General features: G+C 31.9%; 1 protein-coding gene across 2 annotated transcripts in view; it reads left to right on the top strand.

The window, feature by feature from the left end:
* LOC111083484 overlaps nucleotides 1-20,497 on the top strand; it is a 55,736-nt gene that overhangs the window by 33,318 nt on the left and 1,921 nt on the right. For both annotated transcript variants that reach the window (XM_022380036.1, XM_022380038.1), the window contains 6 exons: nucleotides 2,575-2,678; nucleotides 10,076-10,173; nucleotides 15,613-15,802; nucleotides 16,295-16,419; nucleotides 17,152-17,780; nucleotides 18,765-18,942. In XM_022380036.1, the coding sequence (XP_022235744.1) occupies nucleotides 2,575-2,678; nucleotides 10,076-10,173; nucleotides 15,613-15,802; nucleotides 16,295-16,419; nucleotides 17,152-17,780; nucleotides 18,765-18,942 (1,324 nt within the window). The remainder of the gene's footprint in view (nucleotides 1-2,574; nucleotides 2,679-10,075; nucleotides 10,174-15,612; nucleotides 15,803-16,294; nucleotides 16,420-17,151; nucleotides 17,781-18,764; nucleotides 18,943-20,497) is intronic.

Raw genomic sequence — 20,497 nt, 5'->3', positions numbered from 1 at the left:
ACATCTATTTATCCTGAAAAGGATGATTATTTAAATCTCATGTTTATCTTTATAAGTTAATGTATCTATTTTTTACACAAAAATAATCTATGAAATAACCATGTTTAACATTTATTATTCTTACTTTTCTGTAGAACATTTTTGACAAATATTGTTTCTTGATGGATTACAATTTTAGGCATAATGTGAAATGATGTCTATTAAATCTTATCAGAATAGTATAGATACAAACAAACTTTCTTCTGCAATAGACGTTGAGAGATAATGTTTGTCTAAGGTCACGTGCTCGCCTATCTGACTGAACACAGTTGACATGTTATAGTTTGACAGTCTAAAGGTTTATCACAAAACTGATCATTGTTTTGTAGCCAAACAACCAGTTCTCTAAACTAGTACAATATGGGATAAATTACATTAAAAGTAAGTATCTGGAATTAGAATCTTTTATAACACACACACACACATGTATATGTATTTCTAGTTTGTAATGATATATATATGAGACTAGAGTCATGTCACTTCCAAATGTATATATGAAATATTTGTTGAGAAATCAGAATAATTTTTGCATTATAATAAATATATTAGTTCACCAACAAACAATTTCACACACATAGGCTTAACTTATATACAATAGTGTGCATTTCTTTAATTTCAACTGCACTTTACAAAAATAAATTATATACACTAGTCAGTTATAACAAATCGTATATCATCTGAACTTTGTCCTTTAATACTTACATATTTGCTTACACATAGCACTCCTTCAAATGCATTCTTTTTCTTATAATTAAGGTAGTTTGCTTACTTTAGATTTTGACTTTTCAAAGTTTAATTTTCTTACATTTTAAATATTAATAGGCTTCTGATTCCATGTTACAATAAATAATTTTTCATTAATGATAATATTTTGATGTGTCAGACTCATAAAATGCAATTTTTCATGTTATCTTTCACTTATACTTTATAGAAAGAGCATTAAATGTAATTAATTATCTCTTAGAAATCAGTGTTCTGTGAATTTGTTATATAAAACTCATGTTTCATCATAGCCCAATATACTATCAGAGTTAAACGTTTGTTAACAAAACAACAAGATACATTAATATACTACTTATGGAAACTACAAAATACTGACCTATGCATGTATAGCTCAGTCTTTTATGATAAATTCCACACCATGAATATCATTTTCTAACAAGTATGATTGAACATCTAATACAAGTATCCATTTATATTTCTTATATAAAGCTCATGTTTCATCCTAGTCCAACTTGCTATCATTAATATATCTAAGTAAATTCACGTCAGAAAGTGCAAACTATGTCATGCAAGTTAAATATAGAAGTGAAAACTGTAGAACTAATGAATTATTGAAGTGTTTTATACATAATGCAACAGACAATTGTAAAAGTATGTAAGGTAAATTATTGTTTATAATATTTGTCTTATTAAAAAAATGGAAAATTAAGATAATATATATGATAAAACTGACGTATATAACATTGTTATAATCGTTGTCTCGTTGAAATAATGATTTTACTTGTAAAAGTGAAACAGCAGATCTCATAAAATAGTAATGAACTATGGAAACACTGTTCCTAATTTAACTGTTTTACTTAAGTAACACAATCATTAGTATGACCTTATAATAATATCATCCAACCATAGAAGCACTGTCAACCTTTATAAAACATATGTAATTAGTAAGTTAAATCTATAAAGTAACTGCCAAAATGTGTAAAATGAAATATTTTTCAAAAAATTTTGTGAAATGTGTTTAATGTTTAACCTATAAAGCAAAACCGTAATTATGATAATTGTAAAACCAATGTTAGGTAAATAAAGTAATAATTTTAAGACTTTGATTGCTACAATAATGTTGATGACACATTAATCTACATCACCGACATATTGATCTACATCACCCTCTTTTGGTGTGTTCATGAACTATCAGTACAATTTTCATACCAATACATCCTCTGGTGCCACTTTGTAGCCCTAGCAACATGCTCTCTAGCGTCTATTACATAACAGTTATGTTACCCTCAGGTGTATACATTACGTAATAACTATGTAATCATCAATTACCACAAGGTGGCAGCAGCCTTTAGCCACTGAACAGCCCTTATAACTACTCCTATCTTGTCTTATACCTTACCTGTATCTTCCAGTAAACCTTCATCTTCAATGTAATAGTCAAAATCCTACACCAAACCTTTAAAAATTAACACTGCTAATTAAGTCATCAATATTGCATCAGATACTTGAAACACATATTTATAAGTGAGCAGTAACAAAAAAATTGACAAGTTGTTATCTAGTGATATTTCAAAACGCAGACTTTGATATGAAAATGCATTATCAGTAAAGTGAAAAGGGTAATTCAAGAGTGCTCCTCAATATATATATATATATATATATGTATTTATTTATTTATTTTAACAAATATGAGCTTTATGATGAGCCTATAAAGAACCAAACTCAGCTCATTCTGACAGTAGCTATACCAAGGCTTTGATCACACAACAAGGATTTACTAATAGATCGGAAATTAATTTTGTTGCTTTCCAGGTGACAACATTACAGTAACACCAAACGAAGATGTTTCAACTCCTTTGCCTGATTCTTGGTATCAAGCCATCCCAATTTGCCTTTACCAGTTAAATGTTTCTCATGTAAGTAGAACCAAGTAATTACGATTGTGTATGGGTTAAATTTCTCATAATATACGTAAATCAAAGCCGCCTTCAGTGTACCAGTTAAATATATCCATTGTTAGAGGTATTAACCCTTTGCAATTTACCTACAGTAGTTATCTTGTACGTTTTGTACTTCATCAAAATTAAGTCATTTGAGTTTGTTTGAAGCAGTTAAATGCCTTTCATGGGAAAATGTTAAGACCTTTATTTATTTTTATTTTCTTTTGTTATATATATTTCAGTTTGAAGATCCTGTGAAATCTACCAACTAAGAATATTATAGCTTGTTGTATATAGCTATAATGTGTTATAGATAAACTTTAAGAGCTGTTCTATTACAAAAGATGATAAAATCAAATGTTTTCTGAAACATTGTTTTCCGGAGCATTAGAACTACGATTAAAAATATTTTTTGGAAACCTTTGCAACTACATAAATAAATTAGTCAATCTTTTGCATAAAAAGTGTCTGAATGATTATTTCAGGCTACGTAAAAGGAGGGGAGAAGAGAGAGACCAAGAGGTCACGTGACATTATAGTTCCCAATTGTGTAACCAGAAAGCATATTACTATGGATGGGAAATGGTGGCAAACAGTTGGTGAAATAATAGTTTCAAGTTGTGTCTCTAGTAGGTGCGCTAATAGAGAGGGATAATTCCAAAGTGTAAGATGATGAGGTGATTGAGTGTGCATATGATTCACAAACGAACTACAAGAGGATGTTGTAGATCAATAGGTTTCAGCATGACTCAACGTGTGATTACATCATCAGTTTTATAGATTTTACTTCACTTTAATGATAATAACTAAAATTAATGTTTCATCTAGTTTCCATAACTTACTTTATACAATTTTAATAATTTATCTTACATTTTTGAAAAGGACTGCTTTTTTATTTTAACCTAAAGTTTTAAGTCTAAATATTTATTTCATTTAAAAATTTAACTTACAGTCTTACTGTTTTGTGTATAGTTATAAGTAAAACATTCAAATTCTAGATATATATCAAAGGCATCAAATTACAAAAATAAAAACAATTATTTCAATCTCTTTAAATCTTTTAACATTAGTTTTATTATTATGGTCAACTTTACAGTTTTCATTTCAATAATAATCAAAGCCTTAGAATTAACATTACATATAATTTGTATAAATTACTTTTTACAGCTATGATAGTCCTAAAAAGGGACTCTTTCATATTGTTTTATAAGTGAAACATTTCAATTCTACATACATAATGCATGTTTTGCTAATAATAACGTTAGATTTTACATATTACTTATGTTTATATACACAGTTTATGTTTGTTTGTTATGGATTTCGCGCAAAGCTACACGAGGGCTATCTGCGCTAGCCGTCCCTAATTTAGCGGTGTAAGACTAGAGGGAAGGCAGCTAGTCATCACCACCCACCGCCAACTCTTGGGCTACTCTTTTACCAACGAATAGTGCACAGTTTATGTATATAGCTCTGTTTCAATCATATGTCTAATTTTACCTACAATATGTTACTTTTACAAATATAATTGTGCTTTTGTAAAAACGTAAGACTTACGGTAGAACAAAATTCCTTTCAATTAATTTTTACAGCTTTTCTAATATGTTAAATTAAATATTAATACTTACCATCCTTTAGTCACTGTATAACATTCACTTTGACGTACAAAGCTAGATCACTGAAGTAATTGGCGCAGCCTATTTGATATAAAACTGTAATTGAATGCACAACATGTATAGAAAAAATATTTATAAAAGTAAGAAAACATCCATTTCCCATTCAGACTAATACTATTTAAATGTCAGTTCAACTTAATTGTTGATTGCTTACTCAAACGTCAAAGTTCGAAGTCCATGGGGTTGTTCAAAGAAACATTGGCACGACGGACAAGGGTTAAGCTACGACAACATAGAAAAATGCAAAGTCTAACTTGAACAATAGCCCTTCTGCACGAGTCATTATAATATAGTGTTACGTCTGTGCTCGTTTGATAATTTCCGGTAGAAATTCTTCCCGAGACATTTCAGCGATACAAGTCCTTTCTTAAATAAAACTAGTTTATTCTTTCTCAATACAACTTTGCAATACACTTTATTTCCACAGTCACTTAAACACACGCTATAATTCTCAACAAATTATTCATGCACTTTACTTACTGCGTGCTTGACTCAATTGTCCGTCTATATCTTCAGTCTCTCTGTCCGCTATTCAATTCCGATTGATTGTCTCGCTTTATCTGGTGCACTTATATACAATAATAGAGGGCGCCTAGCAAATACTGGATTATTCGTGATGTTCCACGATGTTCTAGAATCTCATGACGTGTAACTAGTACTAGTTTACAGAACATCTGTTTCCTGGTATTTATTATTATTATTCTGTAATTGTTTGTGATTAATATCAGATGCTTTGAATTTTAAATTTTGATGTTTTTGTTTTATAATTCGACTATTTTTAACTACTGAATTAGTGCATAGTTATTGTATATTACATTTAATGTATATAGTGTTCATCATTATAATATATGCTTTTCCAACAAAAATACGTTATTTTCACTAGACATTAAGAATTATGTTTAGCCTAAAAAGCTGGTAAACGGATTTTGTATTGTTTATTCAAAGAGTAATACAGATAAACTTATCAAGGCCTACTGGGGACACTTTCTGTGATACTGTTGAGAAAGTAGACTTATCCAAGGTTTGTTAGAGGTTCTATGTTGGAATATCAAACAAAATCTGTAGAGAGGTGATGTTATTATCAAAAAAGTACTTGACAAAATATTTTAATTTTTTGTTTGTTTTTTATTTCTCATAATAAAGTTCTTGCCAATTAGTCTACAAGAAAAGACATATATATTAAAGGTACTTTCACATTAAGGCATTTTGAAACAAAATTATCATAAAAACAACACATAATTACTATCTTTATTGGATCAAAACTTCAATGATCAATTTCTAAAATGCACCGAAATTTTACATAAACGAGAATATTTATAGTGTTGGGTAAGACACTAACAAAACTTATCTCAGTTCCTAAATTTCCCTATTTCGTATGTGAATCTCCAGCAGATAGATCAAGTAATAGGTCAAAGGCAAAGATATATATCCTACCAATTCCTTGTTATTAAAACTGCGTTCCTGTTCCATTGAATAAGGTTTCATAGTTTCAAACGTACAAAATTGCGTCAAAATTGGGTTGCAGAGCTGAACAGGAATCTTATTTTAATGAACGTTGATTGCCACAAAATTGATATATTGTAATGTTTGCAATTGCTTGAATATTTCTTCCAAATCCATTAAATGTATCATTATGAACCCATCCTATAACAATACATGTGGATGCAACACCCGAAAATGTATTATTGATAGATGCTTGTTAAGTTTTCTTGTGAAATTGAAAATAAATTGCACATTATATATTTCAAATGATATTTAGCTCTTACTTGCTGAAATGTTTTAGTAGGAGCCATAATGAATGTAAAAATTGATCAGTACCTTTATACATAAATAGAAAAGTGTTGTGGAACGCCTTTGAATCCCAATTAGTCATTTGACATATTGCAAAATGCATCTTTACTTTGTATGAGATGTAGTTTTAAGTTTACTCCATTGTACAAAAAGTTATTCTGCAACAAAATGTCTGAATGTAAATAGTTGATCATGCCAACTGTCTGACTCCACATTTCTCAATGCAAAGACCTTTGATTCCATATTTCTTGCCATCATTAAAGTCGAGATCATCAAAACTATTCACCATGTCCTTTACCCACATAGATAATATTAAATGACTCCCCTTAACTTCTACACTATAACTCAGTAAAGTTTCTTTGTAGGCCTTATATGAGTAAAGATTGTCAGATGAAGAGCTAAGATTGTCTTTTAGGGATACATCCATTTGAGAAAACAGAGAATGAAGAAACGGACTGACAAGAGCAGAGATATCTTCCTCCTTTTTATGCTGGTTCCATTTGGCTTCCCAGTCTGTGCTTTTACATGAAGATATAGTTGAACTGATTTAAAGTATTCATCCCTTGAGCATGATATAGAAAAGTCAGCTACTGAAGCTAAAGGATAATATTCGATCCATTAATGCTCTTCAATTACGATCTGTGAAGGAGGGAGAGAAACAAGGTCTATCTCAGACTTTGTGTACTGTCAGTACTTTTCATTCAGAAGGAGGGTTATGATTACTTGTCGAAAATGTCTGCCTCTTGGTTTTAGCGGTTATGAACATGGAACCTTTTTTAATAGGTTGAACAGTCAGAAACTGCTTGACATTTTGAGCTAAGCTCTGAGCTCCTTGCATTGCAAGTTGTTTTCCAGTTTCGATAAAAGATTTTCCATGAGTGACATATGATGTTAAATTTATGTCAGGCTGAACAGCTTGTTCTCCTATTGTTAAAGTTCCTTGTTTCAGAAATGGGATAGCTGAATTAAACAAATTATTCGATATGTCCCCAATCCATGTCCCACTTAACTTCCAGCATAATAAGTAAGTTCCCACTTGGAACTCGTAATATGCATCATAAATGAATCCTTCAAAATCATAAGGTGTTCTCATGATGTCACAAACGACATAAATGAAATATTATGATGATATTTCCAACATGTGTCGTCCTTTATATTGGCCTCAACAGTCTGAAAACTTTGCTTAGAAATGGGTCTATGATGATGCTTTGTAAATGCTTCAGTGTCGATCTTGACCTTTAGCTTGAATGAGTTGTAGTAACAGTGCATTTACATCACTAACAATCTAGGTTCCATAATGTAGGTATATAGTGAATAAAATTCACCATGCATGTTGACAGAAATGAAGTTACATTGGACTCTGTTATAATACGATTATTATCAAATGCAAGTAGCACTGATAATGCAGGATCGAGTTTTATGGAGGCTCTATCATTCACATTCACTCTTAATTTTTGGGTAAGCAGAATAACTAAATTTAAGATTTTTGTAGAGTTTATGAAGAGTTTATATTACTTGGTGTAAGATTCTATTTAATCTTCAGGTTTATTGTAATGACTTTACCTAATACAATACAGACTGAATGCCTACAAAACCAGGTACTTTATGCCTACCATTGTAGGGTTTATTTAGAGTTTATATTACTTGGTGTAAGATTCTATTTAATCTTTAGGTTTATTGTAATGACTTTACCTAATACAATACAGACTGAATGCCTACAAAACCAGGTACTTTATGCCTACCATGGGAATACATTTATTCGGCCAAGACCACTTCCCATGATTCTTGAAGATCTATAGGTCACGGTAGATTTTTAGCATAATTCTTCAGAATATTGCTGTAAAAATAGTTCATAGAACTATTATTAGGTAACATCACATAGAGTTGATCTATGTGAGCAAAATAAAAGAATTACATCATTCCTAAGTAAGTAAGTAAAATACATTGCTATAATAACAGACATGTAACCAAAACTACAACAACAATAAAAATGAAGTGAGTAACGAACAAAGTACTGTACATATTTGAAAATGTGCAATTTAACCGAAGACTGGATATTGTTCAGTGTTGGCGAAGTTGTTTGATGGGCAGTAATTCCAGATCAATGTTTGCTTTGCAAAGGATATTGAAATTTGATATGTTAAGTTCAGGTCCTGTTTCTTCAGTATGTAGGCGTGTAAAAGAAACACAGTGGTTACCCAACTTTTTTGTGTTTTCATGGAAATTCCGATATGTTAATTAACTCTAGCTAGTAGATGACGTTTGGTTTGCCAACATAGGAGATCTTACAGTCTCCACACGTGTAAATATATCCAACCCATGAACAAAGGGAAATTGGGAGAAGGTATTTGGTACGAAAAAAATCGTGTATGCGGGATGTGGGTTTAAAAACTAATCTGAAATCAACTTGGGGGTAGTAACGATGAATTACTCGTTTAATTTAACTTTTTAAAGTTAAGCTTTGTTTATCAATATATGGAATACAAGAGAAAATAACAAGTTTGGGTACAGTTGGTAGTCTGGGTAGGTTAGTGAGTTTTTTAGTTAGAAAAGTATTGATAATTTTTTGTAATAAATGTTGTGGGTAGCCATTACGTTTTAACGTTTCTTGAATGAGCGAAATTTCAGAGTGTAAACTAACGTACGCAGAACGCAAACTATAAGCTCTGTTTAACATACATGCTACAAGATTTCTTATGTATGTGAACGGGATAAAGCTGTAAAATTGTGTAAGGACTTTTTCTCTATACTGATGTGCCAAATCCGCTAGTGTTACGGTTAATGACGATGTCTAAAAAACGTAAATCATTATTATTTTCAACCTCGCAAGTGAACTTCATGACAGGATGTCGTAAGTTCAGGTATTCTAATAATTTAGATCAGTGATCCTTATTGTGAAAAAGAATAAAAGTGTCGTCTTCATACCTTCTGCAAAGGATGAGTCTGAAGTCAGTGGGCAAGTGTCGAGCCATTTCTGTTTGTGATAGGAAATAAATATATTAGCTAACCTTGGAATGGTGAATTCATTGGTAGTGAGTGGCTGTGTGTGTCTAAGGCTGAAAGAATTGGTCGGAGGGGGTGCCTGCTTTGTGAATTTTTTGAAATACTATATAAGATACCAGGGCGGGAGCCTGCCGGATATAATGAGGCAGCGACATTTTCAGATATGATATTTTTGTTTTTAAGTTATTTGAGGTATCTTTGGTTTTTCCTCACGTTATATGGTAAACGATAAAGAGTCATCTTTAAGGATTATAACATTTGGTAGGATCGTTAAGAATCACCCGCACTTTATCCAAGTAGTAATTTTTAAGAATAACAACAGCACTGCCTTTTTTCGGGCCGTTAAATGTGAATATTTTTATGTAGTGACAGTTTTTTCAAGGCTGAGATTTATTCAGGGCTTAGCTGGTTAGGATGTCTCTTAGTATTAAAATTATAAAAAGTAGAAAGAGCAAAGATTCTTATTTTCGTAATGAAATAATCACTGGATTGGTCAACAGTTCCTTTATGGTACACAAGACCAAATGCTGTATTGTAACGTAAGGTAACTATATTAAAGAAACTGTTTTGTCCGTAGGGCTTTTCATGGGATTTAGCACTTAAAACATGTTAACCATAATATTTGCAATTGTAATCAATGTCTTGACTTTACAATAATCTGAAATATCTTGAAGTATTTGAATGGTATAATCATTTGTTACTAATAAATTATAATCATCACCTGCAGTAGAATAAATCATCTATCTCAAACAAGGTTTTTAAGATTAATTGTTAATTAAAATATAACATAGTGCACATTTAAATGTATTAATCAGAATAAACAAATAATACATAATAACTGTGCTTTCAATTCATCAGTGGCCATCATATTCTGGTGACTATTGTTTAATTTTTTTTATTTTTTAGTTTACTGAAGGAAACTTGGCAGCGAATATCAAATCACAACTTACGCTGGCTGGCAACCGCTACATTAACGCCATGCAGTTTGACCTACCACTTATAAGGTGAGATTTTTAAATTCATACATAAGTCATACAAACATTAGATTAATATAAAACTTAGATAACTATTGTATACTTTGTTTCTGTTGTTTAACTTCAATAGTTACCTATCTGCAGTTAAAACAATAATTAAATTACTGGAACGAAAGTGATTGGTCTGAATTTCCCGCAAAGCTACACGAAGGATATCTGCGTTAGCCATCCCTAATTTAACAGTGAAAGACCAGAGAGAAGTCATCTAGTCATCACCACCCACCGCCAACTCTTGGCCTACTCTTTTAACAACGAATGGTGGGATTAACCGTCACGGTTGAAAGGGCGAGCATGTTTGGTGGGCCAGCCCTCGAAAATGAAAGATGGTATTATCATCCATAGGAAAATATTTTTTTTTACAATTTCATTGTGTTTTAACAAATTATGGAAAATAATAACGAAAACATTTTCCTGAAAATGTTAGAAAATAACTTTTAGAATAATATGTGTTGAATGTTAGAGCTAATGGAAACTAAGTTTAAATTTTCTAAATTTAGAAAGTCAGTGATTTACAGTTTCCAACAAAAAAAAACTGTTTTATTTTAACAATACACAAGTTGATATAAAAGTAAGTGTAAATTAAGAAGTTTAATTCAAAGGTGTTTGTATACACACATACATACCCCTTTATAAATTTAAATAATTATGAGTTATAAGACATACCTATACCTAAGCATTATGGACACACAGGTTAAAGGAGCTCCTAAATTTCGACGAAGAACTTAATTCGATACATCAAAAGCAAAACTCCATTTACCATAGAAAAGTTTGATAACAGTTGTATTATCTTTCTCGACACCACCGTCACCATTTTCAAGGCTCATCAACCTCACACTTTTAGTTAAATCAACACAAATGATGATTTTAAACTATCAATCTCGTCATCCCACCAGTGTGAAACAAGAATTATTATTGGCGAAAATAGTGACAAGGCTAATTTCAGATAAAATGAAAAGCTGAAGAAAAGGGCCGATCACGCATTGTGATGATGCTGAAATTCACAACCATCGACTTCAGATTACAAAATACACTTTTCTTTGAAAGAACAATAGAAATATTCTGTTTAAAGATATCTTAAAGCTCCCTTTTATCTGAGATGTAGTATCTAATCAAATAAGAACAGTTATTCGAAGATCAAGAATCATTGATCAACTTTAAAGAACAGGATTGTATCTTAACACCATCATTGTGTCTTTCCCCTGTCTCATGCTTTCAATCGGGTATGTTTTATTTATCAACTGACTTGCGGTATATGTGCGATCAAATTCACTTACTTCGAGGAAGCCAAGCAACCAACTAAAGGGAAATTATGTTAACACCACAAGAACCTCAGAACTAATGGCTCTAATACTCGATGAAACTCTAATTTCAGACTTACCATAAGATCAGTGGCACAAATACTAAAGCTCTTCTATTTACCTGGGAGATTGTATGCAGAACTAAAAATTATGCTGATAGGAAAAGTGGTGAATAGTTTATGAATAACAAGAAGCAATAAACAATAGATCTGACCAAAAGCTAATTTATTGATAAATTATTTTTCTTTCCTATAATATTAAATTTTCATTATGATGGCATTATTCGTCTTCCTAATTTGAGTAGATCTAAGGCAAAGAAAGATACTGGACACTGTTTTAACAAAGGTAAACAATCTTTATTCAGGAATTTCACATACATAATCAAGGCTGTTAAAGATCAAGTGAATCTTATCTCTAATGGAGTATGTGTATTCTTTTTATCATCTTTTTCTAGAGTGAAAAAAGTAACATTAAATATAGAGAACAATAAATGCCAGAATATTTCTTGGTTCAGATTTCATCCATGTAACTTAGGTACACTTTCACTATCAACAAGGAATATGGTATCCTTAGAGAATTACCTGAATTGTGAATAGAAAAAGATCACTTGTGCTATCCATAGTATGTGCCTTGCTACAGCAGTCATTTCTGATATGGACAATAAGTGAAGCCTTTGGTGATTGACTTAGTTTTGTGAGTAACTCTGGTGAGAGGAATGTAATGGCCCTCTTGACTTACTTTCTGCAGCAAGCACAAAAGTATTTAGAAATTTCAAAAATCCTACTTTAACTATGGGAGTAGGAAACAAATGATAAGCATATTCATAATATTTCTTCTCCCTTTTAACATCAGGTCATCCTGGCAATATCAAATTTCAAAACTTAAAAAAATAAGATAAACAATATTCAGTTTATAAATTGAAGTTACCCATTCTTATTTCTGCAAAACACTTGGCTATGTTACAAAGAAATGAAAAGGCAAACAGAACTATCTAAACCAAAAAGTCATCCATTGAAACAGAAGACAATATACAAGAAACTGAATAAAATTCACTCATACTTATAAAACAGACAAGCTGCTACAATAAAAACCAAACTTTCACATCAAAATACAAAAAGTACAAAATAGAAACTAATTCCTTTTAGCAGTGATTAAGCATAAAACAAATCCTTCATATCACAAAACCACTTATTAAATCAAGCATTGATATAGCAATAACAAAACATTGAATAAAGTGACTGTTTTAAACATAATATAGCATAAACTAAACGGAAAAATGCTCAAAAATAAAATCTTCAAAAAATATTTTATGCAAAGAAGAATTAAATGCAAAAGAAGACATTTCACTAAGAATCAATAGGAACAATAGGAATAAAAACAAATATTTTAACAATAAACAGAGCATAATGAACAAAACGAACCTTGATATTAAGGAAAAATAAATCATAAAAATAATAGCAACAGAGAAAATGAAATACCCTCTATAAAATGATAAACTGCACAAAATATTAATACACATTATTAATCAAAAAACCTCAGATACATACATATGCATACACAAGAATGTGTAAACATATGTTTACTTAAAAATGCAAAGAAACATTAAAAGAAATAAAAACTATACATGATAAATAGTGAAAACACTGATAATAAATAAGCATACAATAAATACATATGTATATATATATAGAAGATAGGAAAATTAAAGCTTTCTATATTTAACAGAAGATCCAAAAACAGATCCTCTAGTGCAGCAGCTTATTTTCGTTGCTCTCTTATAATTTGGCAGAGTAGCTCTCAGACTTTCTCAAGACACTTTTGAGTCTATATCAGATTCGATGACGAGGAACCCACTTTGAGACTAATAATGGTTGGAGACGGCTTGAATGGGTAATGAAGAAAACTTTAATATAAGTTTAACATAACACCAAATGTACAACGTTTCGACAAGGTTTTCTCACAATATGGCTGTTGCACCCCTCCATATTGATGACCAATCCCAATTCAGGCTCATTTAGTTCCCAGTGCAGAAGTGACAGCAGCTATAACTTGCTACATATTCCCTACACTTTTTTACAGCTGTTTAGTAATGATTACCTTACTTATCTTACTGCATGGCAAGGTATAACGTATGAACAGTTCATTTTAAAGTGACCTTGCTGTCAACAATCATTACAAATGCTCTGGTCTCCCTTCCCGAGCAAAGTCTAGGAGGAGGCATCATCAGCAGTGACTGCAAAATAAATATCATAGTAAATCTGTATAGACCTGTCATTCACTAGAAACCTATATGGCTGTGGTGCAGTGCCAAGACGTGTCAGCTGATTTCTACTTGGTGAAGCTAATTTTGTCATCAGGCACTCTCTTGAGTAAGGCACTCTCTCTGAAGTTTGGCCATGTAGCTGCTTCTATGAGATCTTCGTTTGTCATGACCTTGAGTATTAGAGGTGGTATGTATTTAAACCTCACTTCAGTTACTTTGGAGTTAAATTCTCACACATGGTCTCTTGACCCATGCCAGGCTGAGACATCCTAAATGTTAGAATGTGGTGGTGTGGGTTTTAATTTATGTCCTCAGGTTGCAGCAAAGTGAGTTACGTAATGTAACTTATACATTAGCTCTACCCAATTCCAAGCTTATTTGTGACCCATAGCTGCCTTGGCAGCATTCATCTCTTATTTTGGAATCAGTGTTTTTCTTTCATGTTACTTGCTGGTAAAACTACTGTTGTTGGTGGACATCCTATAATTATTACATTATTCATTCTTTGATATTACAGGCTGCTCACACCATGATAGTCGTCAGTCATTTGTGCCTCCTGAGCACTGGGATCATATCTTTGGTGGAAGACCTGACTAATCATTTTGGCTATGTAAAGCCTGCCACTTCCCATTCCCAGATCCATAGCTTTAGCTCATAAATGTTATTGAACAATGCAGCATTGGCAAGAGTCCCATGTTCATGAGAAGTTTGCTTCTAGAATAATAGCATTCCATGACAGCCATCATGCTTTAGTTTCTAAATCGATCCTAGACCATAAGCTTTTTGACTGGAGAAAAATGCCATTATCCCAGATTCGAAGCTTCAACACTTAAAGGATCCAAAGAGCAAAGATAAATACACGCATCAAGATAAGTAGACACTCTGAAAAAATATTATCCTGTTCAAGACAACAATGTGTTCTCATTCTTCGCTACTGTGTGATATTTTATTCTCAGTTTCCATGAATAAGAGGAGGATTAACAATTATGGTATAACAAGGCAAAATCACTTTTCTTCCAACTTTAATTAAATGTGAAGCAATGAAAGACACTGAACACTGGTAAAATGAAACTATCTTTATTCAAGCACATCACAAACATAATGAACACTGTTAAAAGGCAAAGGTATCTTAGCGCCTATACTGGAGTGTGTGCTCTTTTTATTTCTTGTGCTAGACTAAAAGAATATGTCATTATATAGAGATATCAATAAACGTCTGGTGCCAATCATTTAACTCAGGGCCACTTTTACTGTCAATAAGAGATGTGGTATCCTTGGAGCATGACCTCACTGTCACAATAGATCACTGTCGTTGTCATGCTCCAACAGTGCATTACAATTTCAACGACTTTGTTGGAAGAAGCTAATACTACTTTCGTTTGTCATTAGGCTCCTCAACTGCTTAGACATTTCATACCATAAATAATTTGTTCTATCACTTTGTTTCGACTGTTGCTATTTTTATGACATTAAAAGAAAACAGACATATTTCCCGTGTACTACAAAAGATGCAGTTAAAACGTGATCATCAACTGAATCTAACTATATATCGATGTTTGCTACTTTAGATGTGTATATAACGTCAAAAGTAGCTTTAAAAATTCGTATCTGTTATAATATATCTAAACTTGTGATGACTAATTCCTGCTTTTGTGGTGATTTAGAAGGGAGTGAATTGTAAATTATCTGTAATCAACTATGGAAAGTATTACCATGAACAACTTCTACTTTATCGAATACTTCAAATATTCTTTTCTATGGTAATTAAGTGGTTATCAATGATACCTGACAAATACACTTTACTTCGTACTTTCTATAAAAATTATGACAGTATTTGTTATATTTCAGAGATAAAGATGTGTTTTTCCTACGTGTGGCACGAATTCTAGATGGACCTCCGGAGAAAGGAGAGGGGCTATACGTATTGTTTACCATTATTCAACGAGAAACCCAAGGACAAGCTCTATTTACAGCTGATCAGTTGCTAGATATGATTGATATGTATCGGCCATATCTAAATGAAAATTTGAAACTAGAAGTAAGGGTTGAACCTATCTGTATTATGCTATTCTACGAGATATGAGCTTTTGATTCTGCTTCCTTTAAAGTCTTGATATATTGACCTGCTTACAAAATTGACAAAGCACTTCTTATCTCTAAGTTGTATTTCAAGTGAAAATTATTACGTTCTTCATTGGCTAATTGCCTGATAAGTTTACTCTCTAAATAGTTACTAATATTTTCGTTTAAATGCCTCTTATATTTGATGAAATAATGCTATTTTTAATTATAGAAATGGGCTATTATTAGAAACGTCATCCGAAAATATTGATTAAAGATTTATATTTGTACTAAACTTTTATAAAATGTTTTAAAATAACGAGATCCTACTTGACAATGAGTTTTGTTATGACTGAACGTTGTTGATGGTTTTATACTTAAAATATTATTTAATATTTTACAGGAAAAAAATAAGATTTCATTATTATTATTTCCTGTTTGTTTAATTTGGTTTAACTTTTTTTCTAAGGTCACAAACTGTCCTACACCTTTCAATTCGATTCCATGGATCATAGTATCGTTGTGTTGCCTTCCTATTTTCATCATCTTTTTTTTGTTAGTTTGGCGTTGGCGGTATCGAGAATTTTGGAACATGTACGTAACAGTCTCACTATTCAAATGTATCGAACGTTTTCACTTGTAATTTGTTTTCAGGTTGATACTCTAATCAAGAGACTTTACTGTAAAAAAAAATGAAGAATAAAACACTCGTTTAAATTGCACTTGATACATCGCGTGAACAATATTTAAAGTGTTTTAAACATGAATTTGAAGTAACCAATCAAATAATTTTTAACATTTCGTATTAATGTTGTTAATATTTTCGTTAACATTAAATCGAGCTATTAACAGAGTTTATTAAATTCTATATATCAAAATTGATCAAGTGTTATGATGCATTAGCGTTTGTGTGTGTGTGTGTGTGGTTGAGATGAAAGCTATTTTTTTTGTTTCTTATACTAATTAATGCTTAATTATTAAGTGGTTATTTTAATTTTATGCTAAGATACTTGGATATTCCAATCATAAATTAGTCATTTGTAAATATACAGAGGAATATTTCAGTATTATTAGTGTGTTGATGAATTTGATTAGCATCACATAAAGTTATTATTTTAAGCATAATATGAAAGTTTTTCTAAACTGTTTGCTTCAAGTAAGAAATGGTAAACTCTGAAGACATTAAGTCTGTTCGTCAATATCTATTATTAAAAACATTTTTTTTTCTACCATTGCTAATGAAAATAGCTTTTGATTCCCATTTGAGCGTTATATTTTAATCAAGCTCAGGGAAAAATAAATAAGTCTATTGTGAGTGTCTTTCAGCCGAGCCAAGAAAGCTACTGAAGAGAGGAAAGAGGCGGAACTTCAAGTGAGTGTATGGCCTCCTACCACAGACAACCCAGTGTTCGAGCCTGAAATTCTAGAATCTCCCGGAGTCCAAGAGAATGAGTACGTAGAGCAAAAGCAGTTACCTCTACCTGCAACCCAATCTTCTGTAAAATCTTTCCAAGATGAGCCTCTCAAAAAGAGCAGTCGATCAATGTCAGAAAGTGCACATAGGAAGCCAAATTTGATTCGCTCATTCACTACGCAGAACGTTTACACTGACAGTGGTCTATTTCGATCACAATCCTCCATTCCTTCAAGCCACAGACCAGTGGAAAAGATTTTAGGCCGTTCACTTTCTGAACAGTCTCTAAAAAATGTTCCCGTAATGCAAAATCAAGAGATGGAACATTCGTCTGCAAGAATTAAATCCTTCGATTTACAATCTACCCCTTCAACTTCCTACAGACCTGCTCAGCAGGATTTCCAATATCCTTCAACATCTCAACATTCACATAAGGCTACTCAAAAAGAATTTCAATATCCTCTTAAGGCAAACAGTGATAAATCTAAAATGGAAAATGAAAGGTCTGACTCCATTCGTTGGCCAAAGAAAAGTGTTTCGTGTAAGTTTATAGGTTGAATTCGTACTTTGTAGTAAATTTTTGTTTAATTACTGCAACGGATGACTAAAATATTTTTTCTGATGCTTATGACTGGATTGTGTTTATGGATGTTACGATTCACAAGATGAAAGGCATCTATTATACTACACAACAAAAACTACTTATTACACGAACATACAGGACTGTAGTTCAACCGAAATAGCTTGTTCAAAACTTAGCTTGTGCCTGAACGTGTGTTCGCATTGCTTTTTTTGAATAGTACTGGACGGAATTGGCTCAAACCCTTATGTAGTCTGTGGAAAGTCTAAGTTACAATTACAGAATGTCGTTTCTTAAACTGAAGTAAAGCCAGTTTACATTCACAGTACACCGTTCTTTAATTTGAGAAGTGCTAATGCAATACGCCTTTTTTTTAATTTTAGACGTGACCAGTTTATTTCTCTATTACACCTTTATTTAGTAAGGTCAGTTTGCTAAAGCAGTATACTCTCCTTTAGTCTAAAGAAAGCTAGTTTGCTACTGTAACAAATTCTCTTTTGTTGTCTAAGACAAGGACACTATGCTACCACACACTTGCTTCTGTAGTTTGAAATGAAATCAGGTTATGAAAATAATCCCCATTAAACAATGGATACTTTAAGTTATACTCCATATAGGAAGAAGCTTAAATAAACTTTACATTATTTACTGGAATAAATAATCGAGTAAAATATGCCCAATTTTTAATTAATATTTTCGCCTATGATCAAGTGTTACTGAATAACGGCCATTTCTTTATTAACCTACCAACAATATATCGGCTCTTACGATACTAATCGTGTAATGTGTAATATATAATAGTATGAAGCTACATTTTCCAAACAGAAATCTCACTGTGAAAATATAACTGTATTTTTTTCACATTTTCAGTGTTTATCCTTAGGATATGAAAGTATAGCGGAACGTAACAAATATTGTTAAATCATGTACGATATTTATATTTAGTCAGGTCACGTGAGCTTCCACTAAATCCTCTTCAGGAAGAAATGGAAGAGACCAAGAACGAAAAAGAAGAAAGTCATGTGCGATTCTCTCCGGTAACGGAAGTTACTGAGCCGGCCTGTACACCTGGGTTGGGTTTGCTTCCTCGAGTTAACAGCGCAGAACGTTTGCTAGAGGACTCGTGAGTGATTTATGATTTCATAATACGTTTTCAAGGTTTTATTTTTATTGTTTTTTACAAATTTTCATTATTGATCTTTGGGATAACATTCTTTAACAACGGATAATCTGATAAATGTTCTTCCGAATAATGCTTTCAAATCAAATCCTTCACCTATCAGTATAATTATTGTTCAGGCTAATACTTCCATAGCAAATATTGTATAAACATATAATTTAATAATTACTTTCATGAAAGTCCTTTAAAATTAAATCCTTGATTACAAATAATATGATGGCTACTTTTTAAGACAATTCAAATTAATCAAATACTTAAACTATAGGTAACTTGATTAATATTCTTTTCGTTTTACACAACTTCCAGTATATATCTATATACTACTAAAACTCTGAGATTGTTTGTTTGTTTGTATGTAATTACATACAGCAAAAATGGCGCAAAATAGTGCCATATTTGTAATGAAATGAGAATAGAAACAGAATAAAACAAGTTTAGTTACAATCAGGCCACGGGTTACCGAGTTAGCCCCGATTTTGGGGTCACTAATTAAATAAGCAAAAACGGCGCACAATAGCGCCATATTTGTAATGAAATGAGAATAGAAACAAACATTTCTAGATTAATTTAGGTACACTAGATGGCGCTACATATCGGTTTATCTATCTATCTATTCGTTTTCCACCTGATGAATCACTTTAAAATCTCTTCTATACAACAATATACGCACAACAGAAATTAAATGATGAGATGAAAATGTGTTATAACTGCGCGTAGAAAGAACAACAATAAAACTTGACCGACAATATTATTGTCTATTTGCAAATAGTAACTATGGAGACGAGGTAATAAAATAAAAATCAAGTCGAGAACAACAACAACAACATTTCGTTTATCGCTGAGCAATGGTTATTATATTATTTCCCTGTCAATGTTCCCATCTTCATTAAAAAGTGCCCTCCAGTGGCACAGCGGTATGTCTGCGGACTTACAACGCTAGAAATCGAGTTTCGATACCCGTGGTGAGCAGAGCACAGCTAGCCCTTGTGAAGCTTTGTGCATAATTAAAAACAAACAAACAAATCATTAAAAAGCGTAAGACTACAAAATAAGATCTTGAAGAATCTTATCTATATACTACTAAAACTCTAATATTGTTTGTTTGCTTATTTTCTCAGTCAAAAAATCATTCACACTACCGTTCGCGCTCTTTACGAAATTTCTTACTTCACTTTTTTGGAAAAATGAAATGGTCTTACCTTTTACTCCCGATAAACAATCAAATATCTTTTCTTGAATTATGAATAACACGAATGGATTGAAATATTTAATTAAATTATCTCAAAATAAACCTTCATTTCGGTGCAATATTGAAATAAGCTTGAATTCTTCATAACCTCTGAATAGTGGTTGACTCAACGAGTCACGGTGGGTCACTTTTATGAAAATTTCTAACATGAGTAATTTTACATCACACTACTGTTCGCATTCTTTACGAAACTTCTTAGTTCAAATCTATTTCCCTGTCAATGTTCTCATCTTCATTAAAAGACGTTAT

This window comes from Limulus polyphemus, unplaced genomic scaffold (assembly GCF_000517525.1).
Source record: "Limulus polyphemus unplaced genomic scaffold, Limulus_polyphemus-2.1.2 Scaffold142, whole genome shotgun sequence".
Taxonomy (NCBI): domain Eukaryota; kingdom Metazoa; phylum Arthropoda; class Merostomata; order Xiphosura; family Limulidae; genus Limulus; species Limulus polyphemus.
Note: the sequence above shows the minus strand (reverse complement) of the source record. Positions and strands in the feature narration are given on the sequence as shown.